Source organism: Mercenaria mercenaria, chromosome 1, assembly GCF_021730395.1.
Source record: "Mercenaria mercenaria strain notata chromosome 1, MADL_Memer_1, whole genome shotgun sequence".
Lineage (NCBI taxonomy): Eukaryota > Metazoa > Mollusca > Bivalvia > Venerida > Veneridae > Mercenaria > Mercenaria mercenaria.
The window spans coordinates 113,307,614-113,327,627 of NC_069361.1; the positions used below are offsets into that span (position 1 = coordinate 113,307,614).

Consider the following 20,014-nt stretch of genomic DNA (forward strand, 5'->3'; position numbering starts at 1 on the left):
TGTGTTGAACAGCTTTCTCTGTGTTACACATTTTTGTGCAACATTCACGGAAGAATTTTATTTAGTTAACAAATTATGTAAGGGTTTTGTTTGTGCCTTTTTGTAAAGAATTCAGTTTAAATTGTTTAAAAGCTTCAAGAAAAAAACTTTTTATCATAAAAACCTGATGTTTTTGCAGTTTGGTCTTCTAATATACAGATGAAGACTGTAATGGAATTTTCTGAAATGTTTCTGACAGAAACTTCCTGTTAGTTGTAAAAATAGATTCAGGAAAAAAGTACTAACTCACATATTTGGATGTATGTGCCTTATATTTACATTTTTATCATTAGTTCATGAAGACTGTTGTCATTTTACAATGATAAAAATCCCTAATTGAAGTCTACATGCTTGACAAGAGAGCATAAAATAATCTTGTCCCTATAAGATCATAAAACTACTGGTTTTATGGCCGCATTTGCTTGTCAACCATGCTCTCTTTTCCAATAAATACCTGGATAATTTTGTCTGCCTTTCCAATAAATACAGGTAATTTTGTCACAATTCTGCAAGATGTCTTACTAATTGAGCTATCACTTGAAACTTGCTGCTTAATGAAGTGGTTGTTAATTGGTTAAAAAAAATTCTCCAGTCATTATGAATAGCTGGCTTAATACAAGATTCAAACATTTTCAATTTGTTAGGACAGTCATGGTGATTTTGATGGTCTTTATGAAAGCCAGGGTTATCGCTTCAAAAAGCTTCAAACCTAGCACGAAAATTGCCGTAGTGAAGAACATTTTTCAGGCCTTTGTACCTATGTTGTCCCCCATTGTTGTTAAACACATACATGTACCATTTTTAAAATTGTCAAATGTTGTTTTTACACAGAATATGTTGTGTTTTAGCCATTCACAAATTGTACTTGCAACTTTTTCTAGAGAAGTTTCAACTGTGACTATTTGACTGTTAACACACATGAAACAGGCATTTAACTAAACACTTATGAAAGATTAATGAGTGTTGTAGAAAAATGAGAAAGTTTTGCATATTAAATTATCCAAATATTTACATTGTGAACATGGAGACAATACTTAGCCTATATATCTGATACATCTTGCAGCTTCCTGCAGTATTACTAGTGCTTAACACAACTGTAGGTCGGAAAATGTCTGTTAACAGCAACATTAACTGCAAAATGTCCCAAAATTGAGCAGCAATCATCTAACATCATTAAGCCCTCTACAGACGGTAGGTTTTTGTTGTACAACACCAATTAAATTTAAGATGTACAGCCAAATATTATCGTGTGTACGATGCTATTCCTTGATTTCGTAAATCTTAAGTCTTGACTTACAGATTAGGACATGTTCTATTTCGTAAGTTTTGCCTTACGTACCACCCACGTTGACAAGCAACAAACTGGTAAATAATTAGTTGATAAGAGGCAAGTGAATGAAATTCCAGAAACAATTGTCCCAAAAATAAACACAAATCTGAAGATAAAATGGCTTCTAATGCACAATGGAAAAAGGATGACACTAAAAAGTTAAATGATTTGAGCTGCGCCATGAGAAAATCAACATAGTGCGTTTTCGACCAGCATCCGCGCAGTCTGGTCCATGCTGTTTGCTAACGGTTTCTCTAATTGCAATAGACATTGAAATCAAACACCATTGATCCTGACCAGACTGCGCCGATGCACAGGTTGGTCTGCATCCATGCTGGTCGCAAAGCCACTATGTCGGTTTTCTCATGGGTTGGCTTATTTGTGTCATGCGTAATCAAATTCATGGGACATAAAAAAGTGAATATCATTTTATTATCAATGGTTACATTCTTTTCAGTACCTGATGCACTATATGTTATATAGGTAAATCTCTGTGATTTATATAAGAATGGAATACTGTCTGTATGTAAAAAACGTACAATTTCAAAATTGTACATCTTTGAGATAATTAGTGTTGTACAACAAAAACCTACCGTCTGTAGAGGGCTTTAGATGGTCTTCCAGTGTATTGTGTACTGAAAGTATGGGATAGTTTCCAACAAAGGGATGTCATGTGATAGGGATCAGATTCAAAGACTATGCTCTTGGACAGATTTGTTTACAATGAAACTGGTATGATCTGAAGTAGTGTTTCAGTGGTCCTTTCTTGTGTTCTGTACTGGGTTAAATGCTTATCCTTTCATCTACCCACTTACGATACTGATGCATTTACAAAAAGTGTCTACATTTTACAAAAAAGACTATAAAGCTTAAAATGATGAAATGACATTTTGTAGGCAGAGGATTTTGTATGAAGTTCAACAACATTTGAAGTTGATACTGTAATAATAAATTTGATAAAAATGGGGGAAAATTGATTAAATATTTTGGATGATAGCCTGGAATGTAAAATGAAATCTGAATCAGTTGTATGTTGAGACAAGTTTGACATAAACATTGATGCATCCTTAGTGCATTAGTAATCTAATCTCCGGCCAGCTATTATCTGTGGGATAATTACAGCAACCAAATACCTATACTGTCATTCCCTGCTTCTTGTCATAGAGGACATATTGTTATTCCCAGCTTCTGGTGGTATGGGACATAGTGACTGTCACAGTATAATCTGTCACACAGGACAGGGCTTGTTTATATATAAAGGGGTTTCTGTTTTTGACTGCAGCCCTGCCGTTGTTAAATTTTGAGTGGTTTATTTAATATTCTAACACGACCCAGCAAATATCCTATATACACATAGGAGAAAATCAATCATGGTTATTTTGAGATAACCCATGCGCGTGCAAAATAGTGACGTCATTTATAGAACGATCCAGGTGCGTAGTTCATGTCGTAAAAAGTAGTTACCCTGTTGATACTATTATGCCGCGTTAGTATCGAAATAACAAGTTCCCAAGTGTGATTTATTGTAGAATAACCCGAGGTTTTCGTTCATATGCGAAATAATATATCACAATATATTCTTACGCAGAAGAACTCAAAACATGGGTTATTCTACGATAAACCACGCTTGGGAACTTAATATTTCTTAAATGTCAGAATATAGTTTATTCCCTTCGTTATTTGTATATATGACCTCCTGGTCCTATATTTTCTTGATGAAATTTGTTTTTAGCTCATCTGATTTTTTTGAAAAAAAAAAAAATGATGAGTTATTTTTTATAGCTGTCTCTTTACTTTATTGTTGTTTCTTGGATTTTGCTCTTGTAAGTATTTCTGAACACCAAAAAAGGTTCAGTGTGTTGGAATGCATTGAGAATTTGTGGACAAATGATCAAGGACATTGTAGTCATTTGGAGGCCAACTCTGTCCTCCATGGCCAAGTTGTTAAGGTTGCTGACTTCGAATCACTTACCCCACGCGTGTGGGTTCGAGTCTCGTACGGGGCGTTGGATGCCACCTAGCTAGCACACAAAAGGTTGCTGGTTCTACCTAGGTGCCTGTATGTGATGAAATAATGCACGGAGGGCACGTTGGGGTCTTCCTCAATCATCAAAAGCTGGAAAGTCACAAAATTATTGACCTATGACTGTGGCAGTGTGAAGTTAAACCAAACAAAACAACTGTTTATCATAACCTAGGTGCGTGAACCATGTGTGTTGATCCTCACTGTTTTCCTATGGTATTGATACCCCCATTTGCAGATGATATATTTGGCCAATAAAGTTTGTCTGAGAGTGACTAAAGCTTTCAGCATAATTAATTTGCGGCTTAGACGTAGAGACTACCCTGCTACTTCATTAACTGCATTTCGGTCGAATAGGCAAATGACTTCCATAGGGAGCTTTAAATGCAGATTTGGTTTTTGTTGGTGATGCAAGATTCATTACATCTGTTATAATTTTTGATTAAATTGGAGGAAGCAGTTGTTGACATCACTTAAGCAAATTGAATTTCACAGTTGTTTAAGTACCTGAGGATTTTTTATCAATTATCGTATTTCTGTTGAAAGTTGACAGGCGGTCCAATGAGTTTGTTTCTGTTGCGTGGTCATTGTGACAACTGTACAGTCCTGCAAAATCATGTTTTTCAATCATTCCAGAATGATGTGTTTCACAAAATTGCCATTTTTCTGTATACAGCATTTCCTGACTATCTTAATAATTATGCTTCCATTTTTATACGCCCGTCTCTGAAAGAGCGGGGCATATTATGTGAACACCCGTGGTGGTGGCAGTGGCGGGTGGGCAGTTTCCATAGCATGTTTGCTCTCTAAGTCCAACAGTTTTCATTGGATCTTCACCAAACTTGCTGAGAATGTTTGTGGGATAATATCTCGGCCAAGTTCGATAACCAGCCAAATAGCCTCAGGCACTCTTGGATTATGGCCCTTGAATTACTCGAACAACTGTAAATTTAGCCTTGTCTGCTTTTAAGTCCAACAATTTTCATCCGATCTTCACCAAACTTGCTGACAATGTTTGTGGGCATAATATCTTGGCCAAGTTCGATAACCAGCCAAATCGCCCCAGGCACTCTTGGATTATGGCCGTTGAATTACTAAAAAAAATGCGAGTTTAGCCTTGTCCGCACTCTAAGTCAAACGGTTTTCATCCGATCTTCACCAAACTTGCTGACAATGTTTGTGGGCATAATATCTCGGCCAAGTAAGATAACCACCCAAATGGCCTCAGGCACTCTTGGATTATGCCCCTTGAATTAGGCCAAGTTCGATGACGGGCGTATTTTTTGACACTCTTGTTATTTAAGCTAAGATTAAAGTAATTTTCATGATTTATTTTTTTTGTCGATACATTCAAAATGCAGTTTTTCAGTTCAGATGTCATTGCATTTAATTGTAGAGTGATTGTTCACAATGTAGGTTTCATATAGACATCGAGGATATTGTGTTATCGTGCCTGCTTGCACGATGCTTTCAAATACAGGCAGTATGGCATGTCACATTTCAGAAACTGTTTTTGTGGTAAAGTGACATGATTTGTTGTGATACTTATTTTTGGGGAGGACATTAAGGGAAACCAGCCTGTTACCATGACAATGGAAAGAGTTGCAATCAATAGTAACTTACAGTATTGTGACAGGCAGTGATATTTGCCACTTTCCTAAGCTTGTCTCTAAAATTGCCATTATTTTCTGGTAGTTGATTACCAGCACCAAATTAAAAGAATTGCCAGTAGATTCCCTGGTATCTGCAAACTGCAGGTTGTTGATCTGTTCCTTGTCAGCTAGCTGTTCATTGAAGTTTTTGGTCATTTTGCAGTCTAATTAAGAACAGAGTAGGAAAAATGCCGGTTAATTGGCATGTTTTAGAGAGAAGAATTCTGCATTATAGGTGTAAGAAATGGGTGCATAGGTGTAAAACATGCTATGGGACATTTTTATCAACCTGTCTGGCATGTGTTTTATGACATACTAATCTATAACACTAACACAATTCATTGTTTCTCTTACAGACAATAGGGAAAGGCTCATTGTGGTGTGTAGATCCAGACTACCGACCAAATCTGCTGCAAGCTTTACGGAAGACCCCTTACCACCCCTATCACCAGTTACAGATGCTTGCCAATCCTCCACCCTCACAACATAGTCATTATCCATTATATGGGTAGGTCATACTTTTTTCTGTAATACTTTAAACTATTTCTATAGTTTGGGTCGAAGTTTTCAACATGTTTATTTCCACCAAGTTTGGCATAGAATGTATGTTTGATAAAGTGAGTGAAAGAAGTTCTTAGATGTTTGTAAAAAAGCAAGAAAAATGATTATTTCAGAAGTGTTGCAACAATTCACTGTCTTCTGTGCAGTATTTTTGGTAATTTTCTTGTCTGTACCGTTGATCCCTTTGATCAATTTTGATATAAAAAAATACCTAAAAAAGTGAACAATTCAGTTTAAGTATTACCAATATACAGTCAAACCTGTGTTAAGCAGCCAGCTGAGGAAGCAGCATAATCTGGCTGCTAAAGGTAGATGGCTGCTTAAGAGAGGTTAAAATTAGAACAGAAAGTCAATATGGGAAGTTAGCTGACCGGCTGCTTAAGGCAAGTGGCTGCTCAATAGAGGTGACCACTCAGGCAGGTTCAGCTGAATAGCAGAATTCAGAATTGCAGAATACCTGATAAATTCATGTCAGTATTATGAGAAAACTTCCATTGTTTGGTTATCATTATCATATAATGTCTGCTTAAGTAATGATCATGTTTAGTGAAGTGATTTAATTTAAATCTTTAAAAGTGTATAAAGTAATATGAAATTATGGGAGTCTTGATAATGGCTAAAAGGAAGAAAGTTTTTAACTTCAACTGAAAACAAAGGCACTTGAAAATCGGTTATTATTGAAGTGCAATGTGGGCATCATGAACTTGTGAAATGTCACCTGCTTCTATTGATAAGGTATTAGATAACCTTCAACTCGTGCTGAAGTTTTCACCTGATCTTAAGTAAACCACTTATGGACACGCTACCATTATCTCCTCAACTTGAGACATGCAGCCCTTCAAATAGCAGGGTCAGGCTTCATATTGTCGTTTCCTTTTTGATAGGCATTACTGGTGACAATAAATTTTGTACAAACAAAACACTTTTGTGAAGGGTTGGAAACTATTAATAAGCCAAGGTATCATATAGCATAATAATTTCGTGTGATTTGCATACTGCAGTATTCCACATTCATGCATACTGCAGTATTCCACATTCATGCATACTGCAGTATTCCACATTCCTGCATACTGCAGTATTCCACATTCATGCATACTGCAGTATTCCACATTCATGCATTCATTCACTGTTTTTAGTATCCAAGCAACAAAATCACTTGAAAAACCAGACACTTTCTGTTAACTAAATATAACAATGCAATAAATTCCCCCCAGACATTGACACTTGATGCTTCTTAATTTTTTAAATTAATGGCATAAATAACAGATACAAAGGAATATTGATATAGTAATACCCAATTATTGATGTTTGATTAAGTGCATTTTCTTTTCAGTCCATCATGTAGTCCTTAAAATAGAATGCTGACCGATTTCAGTTAGTAAGGGCTTTCACAAAGATTACAATATTACTAAATTTGACATGATTTTGGTCACAAGTAAATATTGCACTTTCAGTTTGCTTGTATAATAATTATGATATCCTGCTTGAAAATGGGCTTTTATTATTCTTTTATACGTTCATGTTTTTTAGGTAGTGGACCAGTAATTAAAATCAGTAAATTATTTTCAGTTACGTTTTTTTTTCTCCGTATGTCATTTGGGCATTTTCTGGTTGTTATGAAAACCACTACTGGTATGAGGTACATTTACAGCCTGGGTTGGGGGAATGGTAATTGCTGGTTTGACATTAAGGGTCTGCTGTCTTAAACAGACAACAATTTATAGTGTCATTTATATTGTATAATAGTGTTTAATAGTTTTTGAAGTAAAAAAAAAAATTGTGTGTCCAGCAGATTTTAATCCATAGTTTAAGGACCATTGGTTAAAACAAGCATGACAACTTATAAGGACATTTTAACATTTGCACCGAAGTGTAAAATGTGATGACATTTATGAAGAAAGTTTAATATTATATTCGTGATAAATGTTTATAATTGCTTTTAATTGATACAAGTATAAAGAGATGCTAAAGGCTATGTTAGAACATTACCGCTAGATAAAATATCCCTCAGGGCTAAACATTTAACATAATTAATATGCAAATACTATACAGTATAAAATTTAAGTTCAACATGTATAGTAACTTTGAGTGAGATGACATATGGCCGAAGGTGGTCATAATAAAAGAGAAAAGAACTGTCTGGAAATTTTGTGAAATGCAGAGAGTTCAAAGAAGATATCTGTTTTTCTGTCCATCTTCTGTCACTGTTAGAAATACCACAGATGGAAAAGACTGTCTTCAGCAACTGTACAGGCCTCTCTCGGCAACTTACTGCAATAGTATTCTCTGTCATTATTCTCAGTTACCCATGGAGAGCACACAGAGTAATGGAAAATTGTCCTAAACTGTTCTTTAAATACTTAAAGTTAAGACAGTTTTCCATTCAGCCATTGGCAAGATTTGGTCACTTTTTACAGTTCTTAGATTGAACCAGATGCAGACAGGGGGGTATAAATCAGCTGTTGTTGCTACATTGCGTTAAATCCATGTAATAAGTTGAACATTTAAGACAGTTTAGCTTCGATTGCAGCTTCATTACTGCAGCACACAAAAACCTGCCCTGTATCATCAAAGTTTTTATCTACTTATCTGTTGTAGTGTCTGTTTTCAAATTGAAAACAGATAAACATTGTTATACATCAAATTTTACAGAAAAACAACAAATATATGAACGGACACATAGCTTGAGCAAGTTGAAGCTGACTCCCTTCACACATTTTGAAATATACCACAATCTTGGAGCTTAAAATACACAAAACATTAATCAAATAAATCAATTTTGATAATTTATGTTTAAATGTCATCTCAAGAAAGCCATTTCTTTCTGGTTCTGTAAGCTGTGTCTTTAATATAATTGCCTCCTTGAGACACAAGTGGATACTTCCAACATTAAAATTAAAAGCTTGTATAGTTTAGTGTCTGCAAGACACAGATCAGACATGTTTGAGGTGACAATAAATTATATTCATAGCCATGAACAGGTACTTGTTATCAGAATGAGACTGGTATATGAATGATAAATTATATGATTTATTATGGCTAGTCTTATTATTATATTCAGTACAAGAAATGACCTGATAGAAGGCATCTGTTTCAATATTTATTGTCAAGTAAGCATTTTTTGGCAGTGTCTGGTACTAACAGGTTAGAAACACAAAACTGATAACAAGTGGTCATGTGTAAGTTCAGTTGTATCAGGACACCTATGTCCCAAGTATTAGTTCTAAGTACTTGTATCATAAATAGCTTAATGTGTTTGACTCATGCATGTGAACAGTGAAGATAGGATAATAAATGCATAGTTCTAGAGTATTGAAGAATTTTCTCTCAAGATATATTAGTCTTACTTAAACTTGATACAGAAAATTGAAAGGGTGCGAAATAAATGGTGATATTGGAGGATTTCCCATGATCCTTTTCACTCCCAGTTTGTCATTTAAAACAAGTTGACGTGCCGATTGCCGTTACAAAATATTATTGTAATTTTCTCAGCAAGTTGCTCCATTTCCATAGAAATGAAAAGGCAATATACAGTGTTTTATTGGTAACCATAGCAACAATGTATAAATAGTAGGGTTGAATATAAATGTGCTTTTCATGCTGAGTTTGTTGATTGGTTTAATAAGTACAGACATTCTCACCATCAGCTGCCTTTGTCTTTAGCGTTCAAAATTTATTTTCCCATTTCTAGTTTTGTCGATGTCATATCAGTGGTTTTCAGGAAAAATGAATTTTATTAGTTTCATTTTAAAGGGAGGCAACTTCTAAATGAAGTTTTGATATATTTTCAGGTTGAAGCCCCAGCCATTAGCACCAAGAATTGGACCCAACTCTATATCGCCTCGTAAGTGGAAACATTATATTTCAAATTCTTTCATACACATACTCCAGGTTCCAGTGTGTGCATGCACCTGAGGTTCAAAGAGTTGTTAAGGTCACAGCTTTGGATCAGGACATCTCATTTCTGTGAGTTTTTGTCAAGTATTTAATGAAATCATACCAGGAAGTCATCCAGCAGAAGGTCTGTAGTTTACCCAGGTGGTACGGTCCTGTATATATGTTCGGATGGGCACCCAGGGTCATACTTCACCATTTAAGTTAGGTTAGTAGTATATTGTTAAAGATAACTCTTGTAGTTATAAATATTTGCTGTTTATTCTTTACAGATTTGTTCCCCTTTCTCAGTAGAAGATTAGGACAGTCTCATCTAGATATAGGTAAGGAAAACGTTGATGTTGCTTCTTGTTTTTCCTCTTTTTCTTCCTGTCGTTACTATATGGTAGATGCTACAGTTTGTTGTGAAATTATATAATTTTGTTAGCATAAAATTTCTGGACTTGACCAGAGGTTTTTTTGTGATTCTGAATCTTTTTTTGTTTGGAATAAATGCTTTGCTTAACACAGCAACAAAAGCTAGGAAAGTTAGTCCTCAACATATGATACTTTCACAGTCTGTTGTTCTTCATGCAGAAGTAGAGCAAATAAATTATTGAGTGATAATTCACACCCTGCGTTAAAGATGAGTCTTTGATCTGAACATCACAAGGAGTGTCTCATATCAGATAAGTGATGTAACCTTTTAAATAACCAAGATCAGTTTAAACTTGCAAGTTGTGTGATACAGATTTGAATATTTGTTATTGATCGATATTACACAGCGCAGGGATAATGATGCAAGTTTCTGTAAGATGATTAGAATCTAATGTATTCTGGATTTTTTTTTGTTGCCAAGAGAACATTGAGCTTTTAGGCAAAAACAATTCTAGTCCTTGTCATTTATCTTCTGAATCTATTAACATTTCTTACATACCTCCCTTTGTTAGTGTCCCTTGCTCTGCAGTTAGACTGGAACAAGCTGTAATATCAGTGACACTCTGATTGCAAGCTTTGGCAAAGTTGTTAATTCCAGTTTATTTAATAGTACACTGGTAATGTTATTACAGAATGCCCGTTAAATTTTTGAATGACAACTATTCAGTTTTGGGCGCTGTGGTTTTGTTTGAAATAATTATTCAGTTCTGGTGATTATGTTGAATTATTTTCTATTCTGGTATTTATGTTTTCTGCCATTAATGGAGCAAATTTGACATTTACAGACAGTGATATTAAAGATGTGGCACAGACCCTGGTGTCTCTGAAGAGTTGGAGTAGTAAGTATTTTACTGTCTTAGTGTTGTCATGAACCTCTTTACGAGGATTTTACTTTGTAGGCATGTTGATCATCATCAGAGGAGTAAATAGGCAAAGAACCATAACTCTTGCTTGCATTTTATCCTAATTACTGTCTTCCTTCCAACTTTGAAAAATTTAAGAGCTATTTGTTAAGAAAACTGTATAAATTGTACATGTATAATAGCCATGTAATTTTGCACAGTTGTACTTCAACTTCAGAATAGTTAGCTAGACATAATTTACCAGATGACCTGCTAGTGGTGAAGTTGTTTACTTTATACTGAAATTAGTGAAAGTTGTTGGTGTAAAACTGTTTCAGAAGTTGATTGAAATTCTGTATAAAACCCCCATTACTCTCGATCTTTTATGTAATTACCAAGACTTGTAACCTGGTAACTGTGCAGGCATTTTAGTTCATGAGAATGAATTATTATTTTTTTCAGAAGCGAAGGCTGACAATGCAAGTTTTGCTCAGGGACTGAAGAGAAAGTTGGGGTAGGTTTAATACAGTAATTTAAAGTTTCTTGTTTTTGTCATTGGCATGGAAAACAAGCACAACATAGTTTTATTTATGTTTCTACACTTGTTTCATCTTGAAATGAAATGTTAGTCTCCCAGTAAAAGTAAATATTTATTTGTTAAAATGAGGTCAGTTTTTCATGAAAAATGAAATGGAAAAAAAAGTTTTCCTGTGTTCATGATCTGAGGAAATGAGCAAGACTGTGAAAGAATCATAATATATGCATGCTATAGAGTTACAACAGGTCTTACAACAGTTTAACAAGTTTTCAAATGTTGCTCTTTAATTTTCTGACTAATTAAAAATTTGTTGCAGTAATTTTTGAAAAATGCTGAAAAATAAAATTTTGATTAAGAGTAATAAATTGTTGTTAAAAGCTTCTTAGGGAGTTGGAAGTAACATGAGCACACGATTTGATTCTCTCTTTTTTAGACTTTTTAAGAAATTCTGTTTTGTTTAACATCCTCATTTTGTTAATTTAGGCTTCTAGAATACAGCATGTAGTACATATGTAAGTTATATGCAGTTGTGTTTCACAAATCCTGGTTGATTTTCTTGTTTTTACACGGATATTGTTTCTTTTTCTTGTAACAGTTTACATCAGTTTGTAGTGGATTGAATATCTCACTTTAACCGTACACTATCTGTAGAATAATTTCTATCTATATTGTATAATCTTGCGTGGCAAAAAATAGAACTGTCTTAATAAGCTGCCGGATTGGCTCGTTAGGTAGAGCACAGGGCTGTGAAGCTAGAGGTTGTGAGTTTGATTGCTGGCTGAGGCATGTGTTCTTTGAGACAGTTTTACACACAAACAAAAAGAAAAATGTCTGAAGTCAGTTGTCTGCCATCAAATTCATTTTGGGGAAATTGTCATTTATTTGTAGAGAACAAGTCGGTACTGGTACAGAATCAAGGAACATTTGTTAGGTTTAGTGATGACTGTTACGTAACAGAAATACTATTCCAAAAAAAAGGCCTTTGACAGAAATTAGACCTATATCCTCTTTATACATGACCATTTAGAATTTCTTCTTTTGTAAAAGCACATCTTATAAAACTCACACTTTGTTTAAGGTTGATACTGAAGATCAGTGTTCTGTGAATTTTAACAGTAAGACTTAATCCCATACAAACTGTAAGAAATTATTGCTTTTGTCTTTAGAACTAGGAAAATTAAAAAAAAAGTCAGTGTTATGTATTGTTAGTCATTTTCTTTCCATTATTTTGCTGTTAACAGTTCTAAACAAAATTGTTTGTTTTAGCATAACATTTTCGTAAAACTTCCTCTGTACTTTTAAGAATTAAATTTATTTAGTTTGATAATTTTTTGGTGAAAATAATCCTTTGTAAAAGTGAATTCTGTAAAGACTAAAAAGATATCAGCCAGACATGCATATTTTCTACTGCTTATTTCCACCAAACTTATTTTGTGAAGGACTGGATACACTAGAAACATTGAATTTGATTCTTTTTGCTATAGTATTAATTTGTTACAAATGTATTTTGAATAAAAATACAAAGCAGAAAGAGGATCACTCATACTTTGTTGAAACCTTAATGAAAGAATGGTTTCAATTTGATAGATTACAAGTTAATACGTTTTACTCTAAGGATAGATTACAAGTTAATACGTTTTACTCTGAGCAAATATTGTTGAAGTAATTCTTTTAACCTTTAGCCTGCTGGGTGGCAAGTGATTCTGCCTTTGTGACCAGTGCAGGCTGATCTTGGTCTGCACTGGTCGCTATTCAGTCAGTAAATTTTCAGTAAACACATCTTCAGATAATAAATGGTACTGCCCAAATTGAATAATAGACCAGTCCATTTTAGAAATTTAGCATAAAGGTCAACTAGTTGGCCAGAAGTAATATCACTGAATAGATACAGCATTATTTTGTCTACGTTAATGTTTATAATTATAGAATTCTAGAATTTCTAAACATTTCTTATTTGTATATATTCAGTTCAGTTTTCAGTATTCCGTTCAAGAGTAGTTATTAGTTAAAACATAAGTTTTTTCAACTTAAAATTTTTCCTAAGTGGATTTAAAGATGTTCTTCAATATTAAAAGTTTTTTTATGTTGAAGAAGATATTTAGTATAAGTAAACTGAAAGGTAAAATTCTAAGAAATATTCGCGGTAGTTAACTTTGAGTGGTAAGAATTCAGCAAAATTGAAATATTTTTTAAGTGTGTTTGGGTTGAAACAGTACTGTAAAATGTTCAGCATGTATTGTTAGTTAATGAAACTGTACAATCATATTTTCAGAGAGATGAAAAGCCCAAAGAAAACAATTCCACGGGGACCAGTTATATGTACAGATAGCCCGAGCGAGGACCACACATATAGTATCACTCGTGTTGAAGCTGATGAGGACGAATATATCCCAGGTTCCCCAGGGTCTTCCATTGATGATGAGTATGATTTTGGCTCTGATGATGACATTGATGACTTCAGTGATGACGATGTAAATAATCACATTGAACGTCGGCATAATGGTGATAATTTAGATAGTGAGGGAGAAAGTGGGGTAGATGAAGTTGACGGATGCATTAGCAATAATAATAATGTTCGGACTCCAAAACGTGCTCGATTATTGGAAAACGCCAAACGTCATCGATTTGAAGAAACAAGTGAAGAGGAAAAGAAAAAGATTGAGGAAGGAGCCGATGCATTATTGAACTTAGCAGGAATCTGTTTGTCACGTCAGCATACATACCGAGCGATTATTACGGAAAAACTTGACGGAACCAAAGATTATCCGGAAGATATAGATGATAGCAGCAACTGCTCGTCGTCAAGTTAATGGTGCAAACTGTGATTAGTGGTTCCTTGTTTTAACAGCTTAATGCTACATATGAGATTCAGAGTTAACTGAAATTATTGTTATCAATTAGGGGAATTGTTACGATTTATAGCCGTTTTGTTGATGGGTACAGAAAGCTATCCATATGTTTATTATAAAATGGCATATATGAGGGGTATACATTTTCAGATGTTTTTTGTGTAAATAGATGTGTTAAGCCAAGAAGGTGATAAATACATTCCCTACCAAAGTAAGTCTTTGAATTTAGGAACTTCTAACACATTATCAATGTGTTGGATCATTTGATGAAAAATTAGATTATAAGGAATTGAAATGAAGTATTTGTTCATAAGAATATATTTTTCAAGGCTAAACTTTGGTAGGTAGTGGTATTAGTGGAACTGAGTGATAGAGACACTTTAAAACATAGCTAAAAATCTTCCATTTTCTGTATTGTTGGTGTAGGATAGAAATTTTCATGCTCTTTGTTGCTATGGCAACAAAAATAATGTCTTCCTGGATAAATACATGACCAGATCTCATTCTGTGATGACGTTTTTGTCACCAGGTAATGATTTCCAGAACTTTTTGAAACAGTTGCATTTCAAATCATGAACCGAAAGCCTCAGAAATACATGTTCAAGATGCGTTAGATAATGTACACAATCGACAATGGGGTAAAAAAAATATTTATTTGTAGAGAGTTTTGTCCAGTTATAATGGAAAATGTACTTTCATTTTTGAAAGAGGAAATTAAAAGGGCACATTAAATGTAACCAGAATTTTCTGTTGTTGAAGTAAAGCAAAGTGAGATTATTCCCATTATTGTTCTTCACCAAAAGCAACTTGCTTCATGTATATCTGAGGACAGTTTGGAGTAAGGTGACATCTCGCTCATACATGTGCCAAGCTTAATATTTTGTGTATTGTGCTTTTAGTTTATATCAGGCTACCAATTATTGTATGTTAATAGAAATTCCCTGATTATAATTTTGTTCATTAAATAGTTTGCCTAGATCTGAGGTCAACATTTGAATAGAAAATGATACCAAGTGGATTTTTACGACAAATCAAATTTTTTGTTCATATTTAACTAGTCAAGAAATAATATGGACAGCAGTATTTACAGTTCATACATTGTGAATCCTTAGGTGAAAAAAGTAGAAAAAAATCATTTTAAAATTTAGAAAATGTGCAATTTTTCATTTTACTGTTTTATTGAAATGTGTTCAAGAATTATTTTATTGTTTTTTTTTTCGCCATAATTCATTTAATTTTCCTTATATAGATGTAGGTAATTTTTTCCTTTAATGTGCCACTTGTTAAGAATATGTTTTAACTTGGACATTAAGTCAAACAGGGTGCCCTAAACTGAAAGTGTTCACATGTTCAATGATATTCTACTCTGATATTTTACCTTATCTTTTTAGCTGTTAGATTATTACCATGAAATGCATACTTATTAGATGTGACCAGTATTTCACATCCCTGTCTCTGCCTTCTACCTGGGAATCAACTTTAAACTTCCACAAATATTGTCAGAAAAAATTCAATGCGAAAATCTGCCATAAACATTGTACAAGAATTTATAAGAATAAATGTAACTAAGTCACGGCAAACTTCTTTCAAATGCATTTAAAAGGTTCAGTTAACTGTAGATTTTGATGGGGAAAAAAGGTGTTGTTTGTAAAGCTCTTCAGAATTTTTGACAGTTTCAAGTTCAACATTTATTTTGAAGTCATTCCTTATACTTATATAAGGATTTCCAGTTGTCAGGTAGAAGTTATTTAATCAAGTTATTTTTATGTTCTTAATTGATTCGCAGATAGGAGGCAGTGCTTGCTTGATTGGAAAATTTATATACAAATGTTCCAGGTTTTATCAAAATCAAATGATATTGTTTTCTACATGAAAAGACTTCATTTAACTACAGCAAGTAAGATCCAGTGTTATTGGATGAATATGTTAGTGCTATTTTTTTGTTCCATTTTATGTAGCCATTGTCTTGTTTTTATGCAGATTTTAACAAATAGTTTGAATTTTGGAGTTGTCAATCAATTGAATCATCAATTCATTCCAGACTACTTTGTGTTTATAAGAGGATAACTTTTGACTAATTTGCATTGAAAGGGTATGTATAAAATGGCCATAAAGGGAGACAACTCTCTAGTGCTCAGGTGTGATAGTTACTGATGTACTAAATTTTTTCGACATGTAAATACTTAAAAATGTTTTCAGTGCTGTTTCATTACCATTTTTTTGTGGTCATTTTTATGTCAAGTTTTAAGAGCAGCAGATTTCCATACAATTTTACCAAAAAAATTTAAGTTAACATTTAATACCATTGTTAGAGCAAATATTTACTGAATTTGAAATGCTCTGAAAAATAAACATTCAGCTTAATGTCATTTTGATGTATTACCAAAATAGCATTTTCAGATATTTTTTACTCGAGTTTACATAATTCTGAAAGCTGCTTGTACAAACTTGACATTTCATATAGGACTTTTTTCAGTTTGTACATGCACCACATTTTGTTATGTTGTCACTTTTTTGCTAGAAGATATTAACTTAAATGACAGTTTTATTCAAGTTAATGACTTCCTGCACCATGCACTGTTCTGTTGTTGACCATTGGAAAAGTTTACATCATTCTTTCACTCATTATTGTTACTCATTAAAGCTGTCATTTCATTATTGTTATACCATTTCACATCATTCAATACCAGGGTCAGGGATTTTCATTTTGTTTCAGTGTATACATTTTTCATTTCGGTAAAAATTGCCTGAAATTAGCCATAAATCATTTAAATCTTAATTATAAAAATGGGAATATAAAATTGAAAGTTCACGAAAACTTTAATCAGTCCATTTTTTTTCCGGTAACATATAAAATTCCTGGTTTAGAATAAGTGTTTGGTTAAGAGTTAATGAAATTTTATACATGTATGTATAGACCAGTTTAAAAAACTAAATGTTAGAATCTGCTACTTGAAATTTTTAATGCACATTAAAATAAAAGCTGTTTAATATAGGTAAAGATGTTTTTAATTATGTTGTAAAGAGACAGAATGTACCTATGTATGGAACCATCTCGGTAAGTCGATGTTTCTCTTTAGTGTAAAAGCATCCAACTAGATTGAGTTGCTCAGAACATTTACCTAAGGGTTGCTCGTCAATTTTGTATCAAATGTTGATGGAAAAAAATCTAAATACAGATGAAGGTATCTGTTCCACAAATAGCTCAGTTGCGGGGAGCACAGATTTATGGATCACAAGGTTGTGAGTTAAATCACCGGGTGGGGCATATGTTCTCTGTGACGATTTGATAAGAAATTATGTCTGAAACCATTCGTCGTCGTCTGCTTATTCATTTGGGGAAGTTGGCAATTACTTGTGGAGAACAGGTTTGTAGTGGTACATTATCCAGGAACACTGGTTTGGTTAACTGCCCGTCTGTACATAATTGAAATACTGTTGAAAAATGGCATTAAACTCGAAACAAAAAAACAAATTTAATGAGGTTTTTATGTAGTATAATTCCAGAATTAAGGCAGTGGATAGACAGCTTAACCAGGTAATTAAAAGTTTTAAGCAACTTTGTCCTATTAAAGGCTTGGGTTGAAGAGTATAAAAACTGGTTAAACAAGAGATTATTCTCCAATGAGTTTTTCTTGTTGTGATCGTTGTACATTACTATAGTGCTGATAAATTGCATATTCATTTTTCATAAGGTGTTGTATGAAGAAGCAATTAAGGCCCATGTATCATCATTGACATTACAAAGATAAGGTATTTATCTACACAGTCTTCCATTTCTTGTACATAAATAATGTTAAATGTAGAATTTAGGATTTTCTCTGTGTACAATCTATGTTTTGTTCTTACAAACATATTGGTAATATCTCAAAAGATGCAGTAGTTTCTATGTTTTTATTGCAACTGCAGGCAAACCTGCTTAGACTGGAAATTAGATGATACAACAAAAACTGATTTGCCTTACGGAATCAAAATTTGTAAACATGTCATGATTGCTAAAATATTGTATTCAGAAAAACATGAAATTCGTTTTGTTTAAGTTTAATTAAAATGATAATAATAACATTTGCCACCTGTTGTCTTGTTCCAGAAACTGCTTCACTTTTAATTACCAAAACTGTTCTACCTTCCTGTTCCAACTGTACACATGTATAGATACAGTGCAATATGAATTTCTTGCTGTAAAAGAATTGTGTTCAAAATTTTGTCATAAAAATCATGTGCTGGAAATTACTATAGAAGACAGTAGAACATACATGTAATTCAGTCTGTTTTTGATGAGAATTACTGTTTGCTCCTTGGTTTCCATCCATTTGTTGAAGGAATGGAATTAAAATTATTTTGGTATACAATCGAACTAAATTTTCAGAACCATGATCTGTAAAAGTATCGGACAAAGTCATATACTTGTTCTGTATACTGAAGGAATGTGGGAAATATCGCTAATTGGTATTTCGATGTATTTTCTGCTCTCCTGGAGACCTCTCCAATGTTCCATTGTGCAATAATAACATACTACACAGAAAACTTGTACAATATTACAATAAACAACATTACAACAGATATAGTGTTTGTATTTATTTATTTTTTTCTCCATGTTTCCACATTTTAAAATTTGATAACTACAATAGATAAGCACTTCAGTACTTTGAACCCTTACCATGCTGGACACGATTGATTCTGCCATTGCCACCAGTGCAGTCTGATCATGATTGCACTGTTCACCATTCAGTCAGTACCCCTTTCAACAATTAAAGGTACTGTCCAAATTGAAAGATGGACAAGTTCATTATAGAAATTTAGCTGGGTAAGGATTAATGTATTGGTATGGCTCTTACAAGCCTTGAAAATATTTATAACGGCTGTATGAACAGCAAAATATAACTACGTGTTTTTATCACAAAAACATACGTCTCCCCCGTATGTATTACCACTGCTGTGAAGTTTCGTCAAAATCCAGCCAGCAGTTTGACCTGTGAAAGCCGGACAAGCTTAATGCGGATGGACAGAAGGCGAAGGCAAAAACAATGTCACTCCCATAGGTGTCTCCTCTACGTAGATGTAATACATATTCTAGAACAAAAAGTTGTCCCCCTTTGAAAATGAATGCCATTTGTAATGAAATAAAAATAAACAATTACTGAGAACTGCGTTCCACCTAGTTACGTGAAATTTCAACACTTGTACATTATTGCAAATGCATCAAAACGAACATATGTAACAGTTCTTTGAAAATGGTGAGTTTTTAAAGGCGTTTAACTGTCCGGAAGTGTGGCCCCTTTATGCAGTCCTTTTCCGGAATTCAATGTTTGTAACAGTATACCGACTCTTGTTTCATAGAGTAATATACATGTTTTACATTCTGTTCAATTTTCATCTGAAACTCTTTCTATGACTTGGTGTTGTTTGATTTTTAGCTCACCTGTCACAAAGTGACAAGGTGAGCTTTTGTGATCGCGCGGTGTCCGTCGTCCGTCCGTGAACTTTTGCTTGTGACCACTCTAGAGGTCACATTTTTCATGGGATCTTTATGAAAGTTAGTCAGAATGTTTATCTTTATGATATCTAGGTCAAGTTCGAAACTGGGTCACGTGCCTTCAAAAACTAGGTCAGTAGGTCTAAAAATAGAAAAACCTTGTGACCTCTCTAGAGGCCATATATTTCATAAGATCTTCATGAATATTGGTCAGAATGTTCACCTTGATATCTAGGTCAAGTTCGAAACTGGGTCACGTGCCATCAAAAACTAGGTCAGTAGGTCTAAAAATAGAAAAACCTTGTGACCTCTCTAGAGGCCATATATTTCACAAGATGTTCATGAGAATTGGTCAGAACGTTCACCTTGATGATATCTAGGTCAAGTTCGAAA

General features: G+C 33.8%; 1 protein-coding gene across 4 annotated transcripts in view; it reads left to right on the forward strand.

Annotated features, from left to right (window-relative positions):
• The window catches only part of LOC128547759 (forkhead box protein N3-like), a 67,725-nt gene extending 49,017 nt beyond the window's left edge, over positions 1-18,708 (forward strand). For all 4 annotated transcript variants that reach the window (XM_053520909.1, XM_053520919.1, XM_053520926.1 and 1 more), the window contains 6 exons: positions 5,401-5,552; positions 9,397-9,449; positions 9,772-9,822; positions 10,702-10,755; positions 11,221-11,272; positions 13,569-18,708. In XM_053520909.1, coding sequence (XP_053376884.1) covers positions 5,401-5,552; positions 9,397-9,449; positions 9,772-9,822; positions 10,702-10,755; positions 11,221-11,272; positions 13,569-14,106 — 900 coding nt within the window. In that variant the 3' untranslated portion in view covers positions 14,107-18,708. The remainder of the gene's footprint in view (positions 1-5,400; positions 5,553-9,396; positions 9,450-9,771; positions 9,823-10,701; positions 10,756-11,220; positions 11,273-13,568) is intronic.
• The last annotated feature ends 1,306 nt before the right edge of the window (positions 18,709-20,014 follow it).